We start from the raw sequence: 15082 nt of genomic DNA, 5'->3' as shown, positions 1-15082 counted from the left end.
CTTTGAATGGGGACGGTCGCGCAATGCATTGTGGATCCGTCCGTTGACTTGGAGCGTTCGCCACCGTCAAAAAGTTGAAAAATTTTCAACTTTTTTTCATCCAATCAGATCGCGTATGCAAATTTAAGCACTGTGACGCGACTCGGGCTCTGACGATACTGGAAAGCGGGAAAGCGGGTAATCTTGCATCGCAACAAGCAGGAAGAAGCGGGAAGAACACGGCGAAGCGATTTGATTGGCTGACGGATGCCTCTGCAAAGACTACTCCCCCATCCGTCAGCCACGCCTTCCCACGTCCGTTGACTGACGGTGCAGTGGGCACGAGGCGTTACGCCTCGTGCCCACGCCTCGTCAAATCGCTTCGCCGGGTTCTTCCCGCTTCTTCCTGCTTGTTGCGAGGCAAGAAGACCCGCTTTCCCCCTTTCCAGTATCGTCAGAGCCCGAGTCGCGTCACAGTGCTTAAATTTGCATACGCGATCTGATTGGATGACGGAACCGTCGCTGCCGAAAAAGTTGAACATTTTTCAACTTTCTGACGGTGGCGAACGCTCCAAGTCAACGGACGGATCCACAATGCATTGCGCGACCGTCCCCATTCAAAGTCAATGGGCAACGGACAACTGACGGAGGTAGTGGGCACGGGGCGTAACTCGGTAATCGCGGCGCGTTGAAGAGGCGGGACGAAAGTTGAACTTCATTACACTTAAAGGTTGGGTATGGAATTCTCCTTTTTGGCCATTTTTGCAAAATTACTTGAAATCCTTATCATAACCCACTAACAGCCACGGAGTTAGAAGTACTGACATGAAAATTAAACAAGTCAATCATCTGTGGAACGGGCAGGCCTCGAAAAACTCCAACCAATGATTTCCAGAACCATCGAGTGGCATTGGACAGAAAGTACGTCAATCAAACAGTCGTACTGCACTCCCCCTCCCCCGCTCCCTGCGCGTGACCCCTTCGTGCACGTACTCAAAGCTTGTGACCCATAGTCCATAGCAAGCTTCTGTTTGTTGTTATCCTGTGGTAGCTACTGGAGCTAGCTAACTAGCTAATGGTTGCTCTCGCGCATCTATGTTCGCGCTTGTGCATGATTGCGCGTCCATGTACTTGGAATGGGTGGAGTCAGAGTCAGCGTTGAAGGAGAGGGGGGAGGACCATTTGAGTTATGTATTTTCAAAATCTACTCGCGTTTCGCAAATCCCATACCCAATCTTTAATAAAAATGGTGAGCGCGTCTTGCAGCGCACGTTCTGCCATTTGATTCCACAACCAAATTCAGTGAGTACTGGCGGACAAAGCGTACGAGTGGTGAATTTAATTTCATGGTTTTAAGCAATTCCATCGACATAGTGGTAAACTCCCACAAGCAATCACTAGAGAGTGCGGCGAGGAGAGGATAGGAGAGGACCATTCTTTTGTCTGGGCCGAGCCCTGAGAGAGCAAGAGCAGAAGAGAACAAGATTTTGAAACTAAACAAGTACCCTCTCGCTTCCCAATCTCCTGGCAGCAGATGGAATCCTCTCTACCGTTCGCCGAGCAGATGCCCTGATTGGTCAGAAATTACTTAATCTCTCAACAGATATTCTCATATAGCGCATCAATAGCTGAGCGCCCGTAGCCAGCTATGAAGTCACCGAGGTCCGGACCTATGTACTTTTTTTCAAAACCGTATCAAAAATCCGCGAGAGAGAATTTCTCAGAGATGATCGATGCTTGAGTCAGTTTAGACTTCTTACATTGTGTCCACGGTGTGTGACATCTGGTGGTCCTGGTGGGCCTTGCTCGAGGCCTCAAACAAATGGAACCCCTAGAACTGACGCCGCACCAATGTACCACTGGTTTTCAAACCATGTGCCTGGGATTCCAACAAATTACAATGAATAACATGAATTACCTACCTATATCCTATATGTGAAAACTAAATTAATTCTGGTTCTACTTCTGCACTTCTGTTGCAAAAAGCCTGATTCCTAATTCATACACCCAATCGATTATTATTTTATTTTTTACTGTCCATTGCCCTGTCATACAACATTCCAGACCACTCAAATGTAGGCGTATAGTTTCTCGGTCGCATCGCGTCACTTGCGCGTAGGCTATACGTTTAAAAAACAGCCTGATTCCTAATTCATAAAAATACAATAGAGAAACATTATAGGCATAGTATTTATTTATTTATAACAAAATTAAACAAAACATTTGGTTGAGAATAAGTAATAAAAGACCCAAAACAATTAGCACCCTCCATTATTGTTGTCCTTAGCACCAGGCCGCTTATGTTTGGCGTTATATGTAACACACCATGGCTCAAGATCCCCTCAGGTCCTGGAGAAGAAAAGGCTCTATTTCCTCCAGCACCCTGAGGAAGATGTCCTTTCCTGGGGTTCCTTTGGTCGTCAGGGCCCCGTTGTACAGGTGTCGGGCCTGTTCATGCGGGTTGGGTATGGCCATGATGGCGTCATACTCCTCCTGACTCAGCACACCGAGCTCCAGCAGTTTATTGATGATAGGTGGAAACCTCCGGATCCTCTGAATCAGGGAACTCCGGTATTGGTCCACAAAGTGCTCTACAGGTCTCGCTAGAATGACAACATTCAGACTCTCATTCCCATTCTTTGTTACAAATTAGTATTTGGCAATTATAAATAGGCAAATTGAGAGAGTTCGAGATGAGAGAGTTCGAGATGAGAGAGAGAGAGAGAGAGAGAGAGAGAGAGAGAGAGAGAGAGAGAGAGAGACTAACCTGTTGACGGTGGGGTTGTACTATTGGCACTAGGTCGACTGCCCGGCAGATTCAACTCTGCGCCAGTAGAAATAAATAAATAAATGGCATATATATCGTTCGTGTCTTCACATTCTGAACATAAAACTGTCATAGGGCAGCTCACAGGAGTCTGATGGTCAAATGGTTGGATGACCTGAATGTATTTTCATTGGAAGTAATTAGCAAATTTCTCTGAGAATTCCCTTTCCATGACGATACGTGATTAAACCCAAATCGATAGCGTGGCACACTGTGGTCTAAGAGCGATCTCCTCTTAATCATAATATCCTATATCATCTCCATTAATCAACGTACCCTCCAGTTCGGCCTCAAGTCGCACTGCGGTGTGGTTACACTCGATGGCCTGCAGCGTTTCCACCACTACACTCCCGGCTTTAGCTTCAGTGAAGGTTGAGACGAGAACATCAGCGATACCGACTTCGTCCTTGTCCTCCAGTGCTCTGCGCCTGACCCGAGGCTCTCCCTCCCGCTCACGGTCCAACAGCCTGGCGCAAAACTTCTTCAGTTCATCCTTAGACAGATCCTCCAGACTGTGTTGCAGAACTTGTCTTATCGTTGAAGCCATAGCTTACACCACTGAGTTATATCATAGTTAAATATATTTATAGATTATTCAAAAGGTTACATACAAAAGGTTGTCCGAAACCAAACGCCGCAAACGAACACTAGACCAGGAAGAGCCAGATAGCGGAAGTAAACTACACCCAATCGATTTTTTTAATTTACTGTGCATTGCCCTGTTATAAAACATTCAGAGCACTCAAATGCGGGCGTAGTTTCTCGTTCGCAATTTGTCATTTACGCGTTTCAATCGGTAATCAGATTAAGCCAAAGCAATACAGGTACACAAATAGTCCATTCTCTACAGGTTTTAGTTTTGTAGCATAAACGGATTTGCAAATATGAATAAATAACTGTGAAGAGAATAAACATTACATTTGTTTATTATCTATTTATTTACATAATAAATTACACATTATTCTATACATGAAGGCGATTACTCATCGAACCAAATTATACAACAAAACATTCAGTTAAGGTTGAGTAAAAGACCGAAAACAATCAGCACCCTCCATTATTGTTGTCATTAGCAACATGCTGCTTATGATTGGCAATATATGTAACACATCATGGTTCAAGATATCCTCAGGTTCTCGATAAGAAGAGGCACTATATGGTGCGTTCCTGAATCCTCGGACGCCAGCCTTCCGAGTTGCATGTTTGACGTCACTCCCGGTCTCGGAGCATTCATAGCGTTCCTGTTCGTCTTTGTGATTGTGGCATGAAATTGGCTAGCCGTTATTTATTGTTAGCTACATTAGCCTTTTTGAGCAAAGCAGCCTGAAACAAACAACAAAACTTTAAATTGTATTGCACGCAGAGCAAGACCATGCAATGTATAAATTAGTGACCGGAAAAAAGTAGCAATGTAATCAAGTGTGTAAGAGCATTTAAAATCGACATTAAAATGACCTACGTAGTACAAATGCAAAAAAAAAAATCTCTTCACGGGCACACCCATTTTGTTGAGAGCGTCATCACTGCGCTCGGTCTTCTCTCAGATTTTCGAAAGATTAAGACAAAAAGGGGGCATGCCTTCGAGAAATGCTGCAAGAAAGCTGGGAGATCTTCGACTTTCGACTCGGAAGTCTGGCGTTCGAGGATTCAGACACACACCTATAGAGTGGCGAAGTCACGCCCCTTCCGATAGAGCCCATGGGACCTATGGCTGTATCTCAATTCAGGGGACGCATCCTTCGAACCGAAGGACCGAAGGCCAAAACCGCGCAAAAACCTGCTCCGACCAGGTTTGATTCAGAGCATATATTTCTATTTTCTATAGTAACTAACATAGGCTACCGTGTTCATTTTGGAACGGAAAACCTAGGGTTACCGCAAACCCTGGGCTAACTTACCCGGTTATGTGATAAAACCGGCTTTGTGGAATATCCCGGTTTTTAAAGAGAAGCCGTGCACTTACTGTTGCACAGTGTGTCTGTGTTACAAGTTCAAAGGTGGCCCCACGTTCAACGTACATTAACCTTGGATAGTCAAGTGCCGTGTTGTCCATTATCCCTTACATAACCGCTATGTCATTGACACAATTAGGCCTAGGCATTTTTTATTCTACAAATTCATATTATAGCTGTGAGAATTGTTAAGGAAAAATCACCTCCCCTCGCCCTGGAGTCACAAGCCGACAGAGATCCCTGCAAGTATCAGGGAAACCTATTACAGGACATTCTTTCCAAAAATTAAACATTTAGAAGAATACGTGACACTTTGTTTTGATAGTTATATACCTCTGATTGGAGATTGATTGTCGGCGGCTCCTCCAAAATAATGTTTGTACCTTCAACTAAAAATGACACAATTAATTTACACTCAATCATTTCACATTTGATTAGCAAGGCTATTATTTATGTCCATTGCCAATTACAAACGCCTTGGATGTCGAGGCAGTGGGGTCAGAGGACATCCCCCCTTCCACTCCTACCATCATCGGCCGACCTTCGTTATTGGCGAGAGCCAAAGTCTGATATTTTTTGGATATAGAGCTCGAGGACTCCCCCCAGAGCACCCTGTGTTCTGTGTTGGCCGTGTTCTAGAATAGAACACGGCCAAAGGCTGTGTGCGCCTCGCCATCGCGATGCGTCTACTGTAAACAGAGCACATGGTACCCTGGCCAAAAAATCTTCAGGGTCACACCCCCAGCCTCCTCCTCCTTGTCTTTCACTCGAATGTGGAATGTGGAATGAATGAGGCTCCAGATTGATTGGCTAGCCACCTGGCCAATGTAAAACCGCCACTGGTTACACTCGATGGCCCGCAGCGTTTCAACCGCTGCCCTCCCGGCTTTAGCGTCAGTGAAGTTTGAGGCGAGAGCATCAGCGATACCGATTACGTCCTGGTCCTCCAGTGCTCTGCGCCTGACCCGAGGCTCTCCCTCCTGCTCGCAAATATTTTTTCGGAAGATGTTATGGGCAGGTAGCCTACCGCCTTTTCGCCTCTGATTGTTTAGAAGGGCTCTCCTTTAAATCGTGTTTCGATCGCTGTTTGGGGGAGGTTAGGGTTAGGGTTAAGTTTAACCGTGAACGTAACCCTAACCCTAACCATAACCAATCGGAGGAGAGCCATTCTAACCAATCAGGGGCGAATCAGAGGCGGAAAAGGCAGTAGGCCTACTTGCCCCTATAGTTGGGCAATTTAGCTAGAAATTATATAAGGGTTGTGCATTTTATGATAAAAGCGTCAAATTTGGTACACTTGTAGTTGTAGCCAAAGACATATAGAACAAAATTAAATGTGGAGGCACGCCGAATTTTCGATATGGCGTCCATTTTCAAGATGGCCGCCAGTGACCACCTGTTTTGAGATTAAATTTCACATTAACAATGGATAATAGGTGATAGGAAACATGAAATTTGATAGTAATGCTCAAAGACACAAAGGAAAAACAATACAGATATGGAACCATCATACATTTTTAATATGGCGATATGGTCACTGGCATCTCTTTTTAGATACATTTTCATAATAATGATGGACATAAATGATATGAGGATATATATTCTGTCCTAACAACTGCGTCCTTGCAAGGCGTAGACTAACTAGAAAGAATGTGGAATGAATGAGGCTCCAGAATGTTTCTTCGATGCAATGTTCTTTTACTCTATACATTGTTGCTCATTCTTTTTTGTAAAAATATAAAATAAACAGAAAGACATCAAATTACCATGTCAAATTACTATCTCATCAACATGTGTTTTATATTCACGGACGCTTACCACGAGCTACATAGTTAGCGAGCAATGAGTTGAAATGTGTTCTTAATCAAACATAACGTAGAACAGTAAAGTATAACAGAAACGTTTTCACGAGTGTTTACATCTAATAACTCAAACAATAATTGCGTACTTACGGACGTATCTACTCCAAGGATCTGACCGTGAGAGACAGCTTCGTTGCACACATCTCTCTCAACAGTTAACTAGATTCTCGCGAGCGAGGCAAAACAAAACAAAGGCACGTAGGGTGCGATACCAGGGTACACCAGCAGGTGTCCTTCTTGTACAAGTTTAAATAGCAAAGAGGAGCAAATAGATTAAGTCTGAACAATATATGTTGGATTTATCTACTAAGCATAGCACTTGGGAACCTTCATTTGAATTACTCCTTTTTCAATATGGTGGCAAAGATGGCAGCCAACTACCAAAAATGTTCAAGATGGTGACCATGCCTGGTCGCCTAGGAAAACAGTGCTTTCATCACAATTGCATTTATCTTATTTGGATATCAGTTAGGGTAAGTGTTTGGGTAGTCTGTGTAGATTTGTGTACATTCACATTTCCATGAAATAAAATTGTCCTAAATATAGTGGATGTCAAAGCACAACCAGGGCACACTGGTGACACCACTGCTGTGAAACGCAGCACGGGGTTCAGTGACAGCTGATACACTCTGCTTTATAAAGCTTCACTTATTTGTGGTAGTTTAGTGATGGTTTAGTGGTAGTGTAGTTTAGTTTCCTAAATGTTATCTAATGTCAGCCCCACTTCTAGTTGTTGATGACATGATGTAGTTAGATAGCCGCACCTGAATAGACAGGAAGTACCAGCGTTGGAGAGCCGAACCAAGGGTAACGGGGCTTTAAATGACTTTCATTTAGTTACCCGGAAGGTGTAGAGATCGCACCGGAATTAAATGTCACTGAATGAACGATCGGGCTATGGTGTAGGGTAGTAATCACATCTGGACCTAGTTGTATCCCATAGCACATTGGTAAAAGGATAGTCCCTCGGCATTCACCTAAGAAAATGGCGAAGAACTTTAAAGTTGTGAATCTTGTTGATCAAAGGTCTACATCTAAGACTGACAGGAATCTCTGTGCAATATGTCAGGAAGTCCAAGCACATGAATCATTGACATGCCCATTGCAAAATAGGCGGGTAGACAAGGGGAGTGGGTACAGTTCACTTGCAGAGCATTTCACAAAGTTCACTGAACTGAACAGCTCCCTTCAATATTCGCACTTGGACGCTTAGATGGGGGTTGATCTGGTGCCGTGTGGGACCGCTACTGGTCTGAAACCTTGAAAGCTGCTACAAGAGCAAAACGTGGCCAAGGGGTGCAGAGAACACAATCGCTGGTAGGGCACGAGGTCGCACTGCAGCTGCAAGCTAGCTAACAGTTCTGGGAGGCGGGCGATGCAAAACGGTGACGTCATAACAGCATTCGCTGCTGATTGGTCAGATTTGAGGTAATTGCTGAATGGGTGATTGTGATGTTGGCCCAGGAGAAATGAATACTTGGCAATATCATATTGTGCATGCAAAGACGTGTGGTGGGTGCTGCACCCATTCCCAGGAACTGGCAAAGCTTTCTGAGAGTTGACAGTTATAACACGAGTTGTTCACCTTACTCTCAGAGGTTCTGCTCAGAGGGAATCTGTGCTGGAAGACAAACAGCTTGTTGTCACAAATGACGTGTATGTCCTCAGTCAGCCACTACTTCATGATCTGTCTTCAATTGCTGCATGTACACACGAGGAAGCTGATAGTAGAATGTTAATATGTGGCCCACGCAGCAAGAAATGGCCATCAGAAAATCATGATGGAAACATGTTGATACTGATGTTGTGGAACTGGCTGTGGCAGTTGCTCAGGATCTCCAGCCAGAAGGTGAGCTAGGGTTGGCATTTGGAACTGGAAAGGGTTTTCGATACCTTGCAGCCCATGCAATTGCAGCTGGACTAGGGCCTGAGGAGTCACAAGCACTTCCAGTGTTCCATGCACTGACCGACTGTGACACTGCATCCAGCTTTGCTGGCCATGGGAAGAAGACTGCATGGGCTCTATGGAGTGTCTTTCCAGAACTTACAAATGCCCTGTTAAAAGTATCCTCTGCCCCGATAACATACCCCAAGATGTTATAGCTACAATCGAGAGGTTTGTTATACTGCTATATGACCGAAACCAGCCAATGCACAGAAATAGACACTGCAAGGAGGAAGTTATTTGTGAAGAAACATAATGTTCTGTCTATCCCAGCGACAATCATTTATGAGGATCCATGTCTGTATTAAATGCCTTTTGTGTATTTGGCCATAACCGTACAAAATTTCATGCTTATATCACATATTATCCATTGTTAATGTGAAATCTATTACATTTTATCTATCTATGAACAGTAGTCACTGGTGGCCATCTTGAAAAATGGATGCTATATTGAAAATTTGTCATGCCTCCACATCTCATTTTTGCCATATTGAAAAGTCTTGATCCCTCCACATGGTCGCCATTTTTCAAAAGCTATTTTGAAAAATGGCCACCATATAGAAAAGCATTGATCACTCTACATGTTCCCCATTTCTTTGGCTATAACTGTACCAGAATGTATGTCACCTATTATCCATTGTGAAATTTTATCAAAAAACAGTCATCAAGTAAAATAGAACTTCGGAAAACAATCTTGCAGATGAAATCATCAACCTGCTCACTGGATGCGATCCCTACTGCCTTTTTTAAAGATCTTTTAGACAGTTTGTTGGATGATGTAGGCTACTAATGCCGCTTTTCCACCGCACATGTAGCTCGACTCGACACGACACAACTCGACACGACTCGACACGGTAGCAGCGCGGGTCCTTTTCCACCGCAAATAGTACCTCCGGGACGTGGGCGGGGTCGGCTGCCGTGACGTATTTTTTATACGCGACGCAAACAACACCTACGTAAACCACACATGGACCGAACCCACATAACAACAATGAAGGACATCGATGCGATGGTATTCGTGTTCGTATTATTAGCTGGCATGTTGAAGAAGTGGAATATGTTGGCTGCGGCGCTGCTATGGCTGTTACCAGCATGGTTGCCATGTCGCTCTCGTGACTTCGTCACACTCTCTGGCCAATCAGTGGCCGGCCGTCTGCCGACGTCACCATTTAGTATCGGCTCAGCCGCTTGGAACCTAGAGCGAGGCGGTACTAGAAAAAGCAGCCACTTCAGGTACCAGATACCATGTTTTCGCGGTGGAAACGCAAAAAATGCGAGCTGAGTCGAGTCGTGTCGAGCTGGTACCATGCAGTGGAAAAGCGGCATAATGCCGCTTTTTTTTTACCTATCCATGGAAATCCCAAAAAAATGATGCATCCATTTGTATTTTCCCATTTGGATTACTGCAATGCACTTCTAACTGGTCTACCCAAAAAATATATAGAAAAATTGCAACTTGTTCAAAATGCAGCCGCCAGAGTTGCAAAACAAAAACCAGGTCGAGAAATCACATCACTCCAGTTCTAACGTCACTTCACTGGCTCCCTGTAGCATTGAGGATTGATGTTAATATTATTTTACGTGGTGTTAAAGCACTACATTGTTTAGCACTGTTGCATTTTCTCAAAGAAAGTTGTCCAATCCCGGGTTGCTTTAACTCACTTCATTTATTATAAAGTCGTCGGCATGTTTCGGCATGGTAAGTGAAGCTATACGGAGGGAATTGTAGCTAAAGAGTGGAACACGTGTGAGAGATAATAACTCTGGCTACTATGGGCCACGGGCAAAGGCCCGTGACCCTTCGCGGGTGTCGCTGCAAATCTCTGGTCTCTTCACACTGGGTGCACAGGTAAGAGACCGTCAAGTGGGCGTGGCCTAGTGGGCGTGGCCGGGGTGCCGTAATGGCTTCGGCTTCTTCGTATATATAAAAGTGCTGCTATCTGTGGCTGGAGCAGCCTCCAATAAGGTATTGCTCCCCTTGTGGTGTATGGTGTATGTATGGTATTTACGGCTTATATGTTTGGTCCTGCTTCATTTTGGTCTATGTGTGGGTAGCTTAGATTCTTAAAATACGTAACAATCCCTCCTTGGTCATCTTAGATGACCATACAATAATATTTTAAATCATAAACACCATTTACCACACCGAAAACATAGTCAAATTAGGATCAATCATCAACACCATCAACCGTGTGGAAAACTCTTGAATAGAGGAAAAAAACACAATGCGCTCATAATACTGAGACGTCATTCACCTTGTGGGTCTCATTGGGAATACAGGTCATTATTTAACAATACAACAATGAACATAAATCTTGTTATCATACAATCACATGGCCAAACAGCACACAAACAAAACTATTCATAGAAATCCTGAGCTAATACTTTTGGTCATGTGCTACAAGGTCATACAATTTTCATCATGTGCAAAAGTAAAGTAAAAATTGGTAGTCATAATACAATTTTAAAAAATTCAAGATTATTGATAGTCTAGCATGGATTCGGGTGGTTCAGGTGATCTTCGTGCATTGGTTCGCTGTTGCATGTGGGTGGTTTTGGGCGTTGTTATTATCGTAGCCATTGTTTCTTCTGTCGCCGTCGGGCCTGTAATTCATGAACCCAAGACTCGTCCCTCCTTGTCAAGGGCTCAACTCAGAGAGGTTACTCCTACATCATGGGAGCCTCCAAACAGGTTCTCCGTCGTCGTCGTGTCAGTAACAGGTGGCCTGTAAAACAACCGGCTGAGGCATTGTAATCATACCAGCGCCCTGGCCACCAACCCATCCGGAGCGATTCAAATCCTGCTGTTATTTGATCTCCTCATGTGACTGTTAGTCCTTGCTCGGCGGTGGTAGTTTGTAGGCTCCGGGTGTGTCTGCATCTGGAACTTTTTGCTTCTATTGCAGAAATACAAACTCATGTACAGCAGTTAGTTGTTCAAAAACATATTTCCATGAATTCTAATTTTAATTGTTTTACAGTATCTACTTTGGTTTAATTTCACACTACATCCCTCCTTGCGCATTGCTTCAGCCATGCGCATTGAATGACAACCAAAGCTAACCACGCCGTAGTTTAACTAAGTTGCTATAACCAAAAAGATGTAAAAGGGAAATAACAATGTTAAAATTTGCATGTTCAATATCACTTCTGTGTTAACCGTATCTCATAATAACAGTTACCTTCATCATACTACCCGTTTGTCCTACACTAACTATGTATATTGGATGACCTAATCTTCATTTATTCTACCTATTGCTCGCCTTTGATGTTGTCCACACTTTGATTCACTCCTATGTCAAACGTGAAATGAACCGGGCCGAGAGGAATCAATCCAATTTGAACTCCCTGGCAAACGACGGCCAAGCCTCCGGTTTAATATGCAACTAAGTTAGATTAACGTTAAAAACCTGACCTTTCCTCCCCCCACCGTAAGAGTTTGGAAGTTTATGGTCGGTATAAATATACCTTATGGTGGACCGGCTTAACTTCGGCACTTCACCATCTACCTTATGGTGGACCAGCTTAACTTCGGCACTTCACCATCTACCTTATGGTGGCCCGGCTTAACTTCGGCGCTTTAACCATTTACCTTATGGTGGTCTCGGCTTAACTTCGAGACATTCACCATTTACCTTAGAGAGCGAGAGAGAGAGAGGGAGAGAGAGAGAGAGAGAGAGAGAGAGAGAGAGAGGGCGAGAGAGAGAGAGAGAGGGAGAGAGGTTGTAACACTTTAGCTGGGCCCCCCCCGCCCAGCGGAGGTTGGTAACAAAAGAAACCGACGTCATGGAGACGCGCCGTCTCTTTAAACCTGTGGTTACACTCAAGACTCGCGGAAGAAGCATACTTTTCGCCATTTGACCCAGATTATTGGTCAAACGCCTTCATGGATCTCAATAAGAATATTGAGATTGCGGCAAATTTGCTTCCACGGCGGGTTAGTGAGGCACTCACACCAGTTGGGTTAAAACTGCGCAAGTGTACCTCTACGGCTGCGTTGTATAATAATCAAAATTGCACATTAGACTTAACTATACCATTACATGAATTATCTAGTTTTTTGTTGGTCAACATCAAATCGATACATTAAAACTAGGCAGAACAAAGGGTCAACCAAACCTACAACAATCATGCACATCTGGGTATTAAGTATATGGTGATATTCTATAAACAAAACAAAAAACTGAACCTAAAAGAAAAATTCTGAAGTTATCGGTTGAAACAAATGTTATTGTAATTGAACTACAGCAGTTGAGCTAACTCCCGCCTTGTGCACCGGTTAAAACCATTTGCATCATTTATTAATTAAACATATTATTTTAGCAGTGGAACCCCGTGTCTATTTGAACCATCCTGGTTCTCTAATATCATTGTGCATGACACAACCCGTGTCTATTGCACTCCTGTTTTGATACACAAAACGCATGAAAACAGACAGAAGGGCTTAGCAACCTGAAAAACATAATGTCTGAGTGTTAGGCATTCGTTACTGCATATACTGCTATTTCCTGAAGAGAGAGAGAGAGAATATTAAGATCAATGCACACAAACACAGGTTGCAAAGGCTAAATTTACATCCTGGTTCCAACACATGGCTAGGTGTGAGGGTTTGAGGGGACAAGGGGCAATTTAACTAACAATAGAGAGGCGAGTTACATTCTCTAAGCAATATGAATAAGGAAGGGTAGGGGAAGAGAACGTTTGCAGGGACAAAGGGTGGGGAGGGGGGGATCTGACGATCGGACTTGGGACAAAAGGATGGGGGGGGGGGGGGGGGGTCTGACTACCGGACCTGGAGGACTGGGACAAAGGGTGGGGGGGGGGGGGGGGTTCACGAGCGAGAGAGAGGAAGAGGGAGAGAGAATGTAACACTGTAGATGGGCTCCCCTCTGCTCTTGGTCTCTGCAAGACCCAAGATGGCGGACGTCACGAAGACGCGCCGTCTCTTTAACACCACGTGGTTACACTCTACGGCTGCGTTCTATACTAATCAAAATTGCATATTAGACTTAACTGAACCGGGAGGAATCAATCCAATTTGAACTCCTTGGCCAAGCCTCCGTTTTAATATGCAACTAAGCTAGATTAACGTTAAAAACCTGACCTTTCCTCCCCCCACCGTAAAGAGTTTGGAAGTTTATGGTCGGTAATAAATATACCTTATGGTGGCCCGGCTGAACTTCGAAGCTTATCACCAATTACCTTATGATGGTCTCTACTTTACTTCGAGACATTCATCATATAACACAACACAGAGACAGAGACAGACAGAGAGACATAACACACTGGGGGTCCCTTTGTGCAGGCTACCATTGCCTTATCAAACAGCCAGGAGCGCCCAGGTAAACAAAGGGATGGGGAGAGGGGGGGAGAGGGGTACTCGTGTGTAGGGGGCCTGGAGGGGGGGGGGGGGGGGGGACTTCACGTGTGTAGGGGGTCAGGGGGTAACGACCGGACGGTGGCTAAAACAAACTTACACCTAAATGTTCTTATAACCAATCCTATTTCAGATTTAATCTTTAAAACAATGAGTTATACTTACCTCAGACGTGTGGGCCTGTTGAAGTTGTTTTAGCGTCGCGCCCGCCGAGATTCTTGGGACTTTCTTCCAAACGTCGGTGGTCACCAAATATTGCATTTTCTCGAAGAAAGTTGTCCAATCCCGGGTTGCTTTAACTCACTTAATTTATTATAAAGTCGTCGGCATGTTTCGGCATGGTAAGTGAAGCTATACGGAGGGAATTGTAGCTAAAGAGTGGAACACGTGTGAGAGATAATAACTCTGGCTACTATGGGCCACGGGCAAAGGCCCGTGACCCTTCGCGGGTGTCGCTGCAAATCTCTGGTCTCTTCACACTGGGTGCACAGGTAAGAGACCGTCAAGTGGGCGTGGCCTAGTGGGCGTGGCCGGGGTGCCGTAATGGCTTCGGCTTCTTCGTATATATAAAAGTGCTGCTATCTGTGGCAATAAGGTATTGCTCCCCTTGTGGTGTATGGTGTATGTATGGTATTTACGGCTTATATGTTTGGTCCTGCTTCATTTTGGTCTATGTGTGGGTAGCTTAGATTCTTAAAATACGTAACAGCACCCTTGTATTTATCTGACAACTTGTCCGAATATGTCCCAACTCGACCTCTCAGGTCCTCTGGTGCCGGCCTGCTTAATGTACCAAAGATGAACAGGAAAAATTATGGTGAAGCAGCATTTGGTTTTTATGCACCAATGGCCTGGAACAAACTGCCCCAACGCCGCAAACGTACACTAGACAACGATAAGCCAGATATCGGGAAATAAACTACGAAACCGAATCGATTTTTTTTTTGCTGTGCATTGCCCTGTCAGACAACCACTGCTGTATGACAGGGCCAGACCTATCAAATGTAGGCGTATAGTTGCTCGGTAGCATCGCGTAACTCACGTGTAGGCTATTTTAAAACAGCCTGATTCCTCATTCATAAAAGTGGATAGAGAAACATTGCAGGCATAGTATTTATTTATTTATAACAAAATTAAACT

General features: G+C 44.3%; 1 protein-coding gene across 1 annotated transcript; it reads right to left on the bottom strand.

Annotated features, from left to right (window-relative positions):
• Positions 1–1254: 1254 nt before the first annotated feature.
• Positions 1255–3486, bottom strand: LOC130391899 (apoptosis-associated speck-like protein containing a CARD). Its single transcript, XM_056602231.1, has 3 exons — positions 3083–3486; positions 2747–2803; positions 1255–2582 (listed from the first exon to the last, which is right to left on the bottom strand). Exons 1-3 carry the CDS (start codon positions 3351–3353, stop codon positions 2311–2313), a joined length of 600 nt encoding a protein of 199 aa, XP_056458206.1. The 5' UTR covers positions 3354–3486; the 3' UTR covers positions 1255–2310.
• Between the last annotated feature and the right edge of the window lie 11596 nt (positions 3487–15082).

Source organism: Gadus chalcogrammus, chromosome 11, assembly GCF_026213295.1.
Source record: "Gadus chalcogrammus isolate NIFS_2021 chromosome 11, NIFS_Gcha_1.0, whole genome shotgun sequence".
Taxonomy (NCBI): Eukaryota; Metazoa; Chordata; class Actinopteri; order Gadiformes; family Gadidae; genus Gadus; species Gadus chalcogrammus.
Note: the sequence above shows the minus strand (reverse complement) of the source record. Positions and strands in the feature narration are given on the sequence as shown.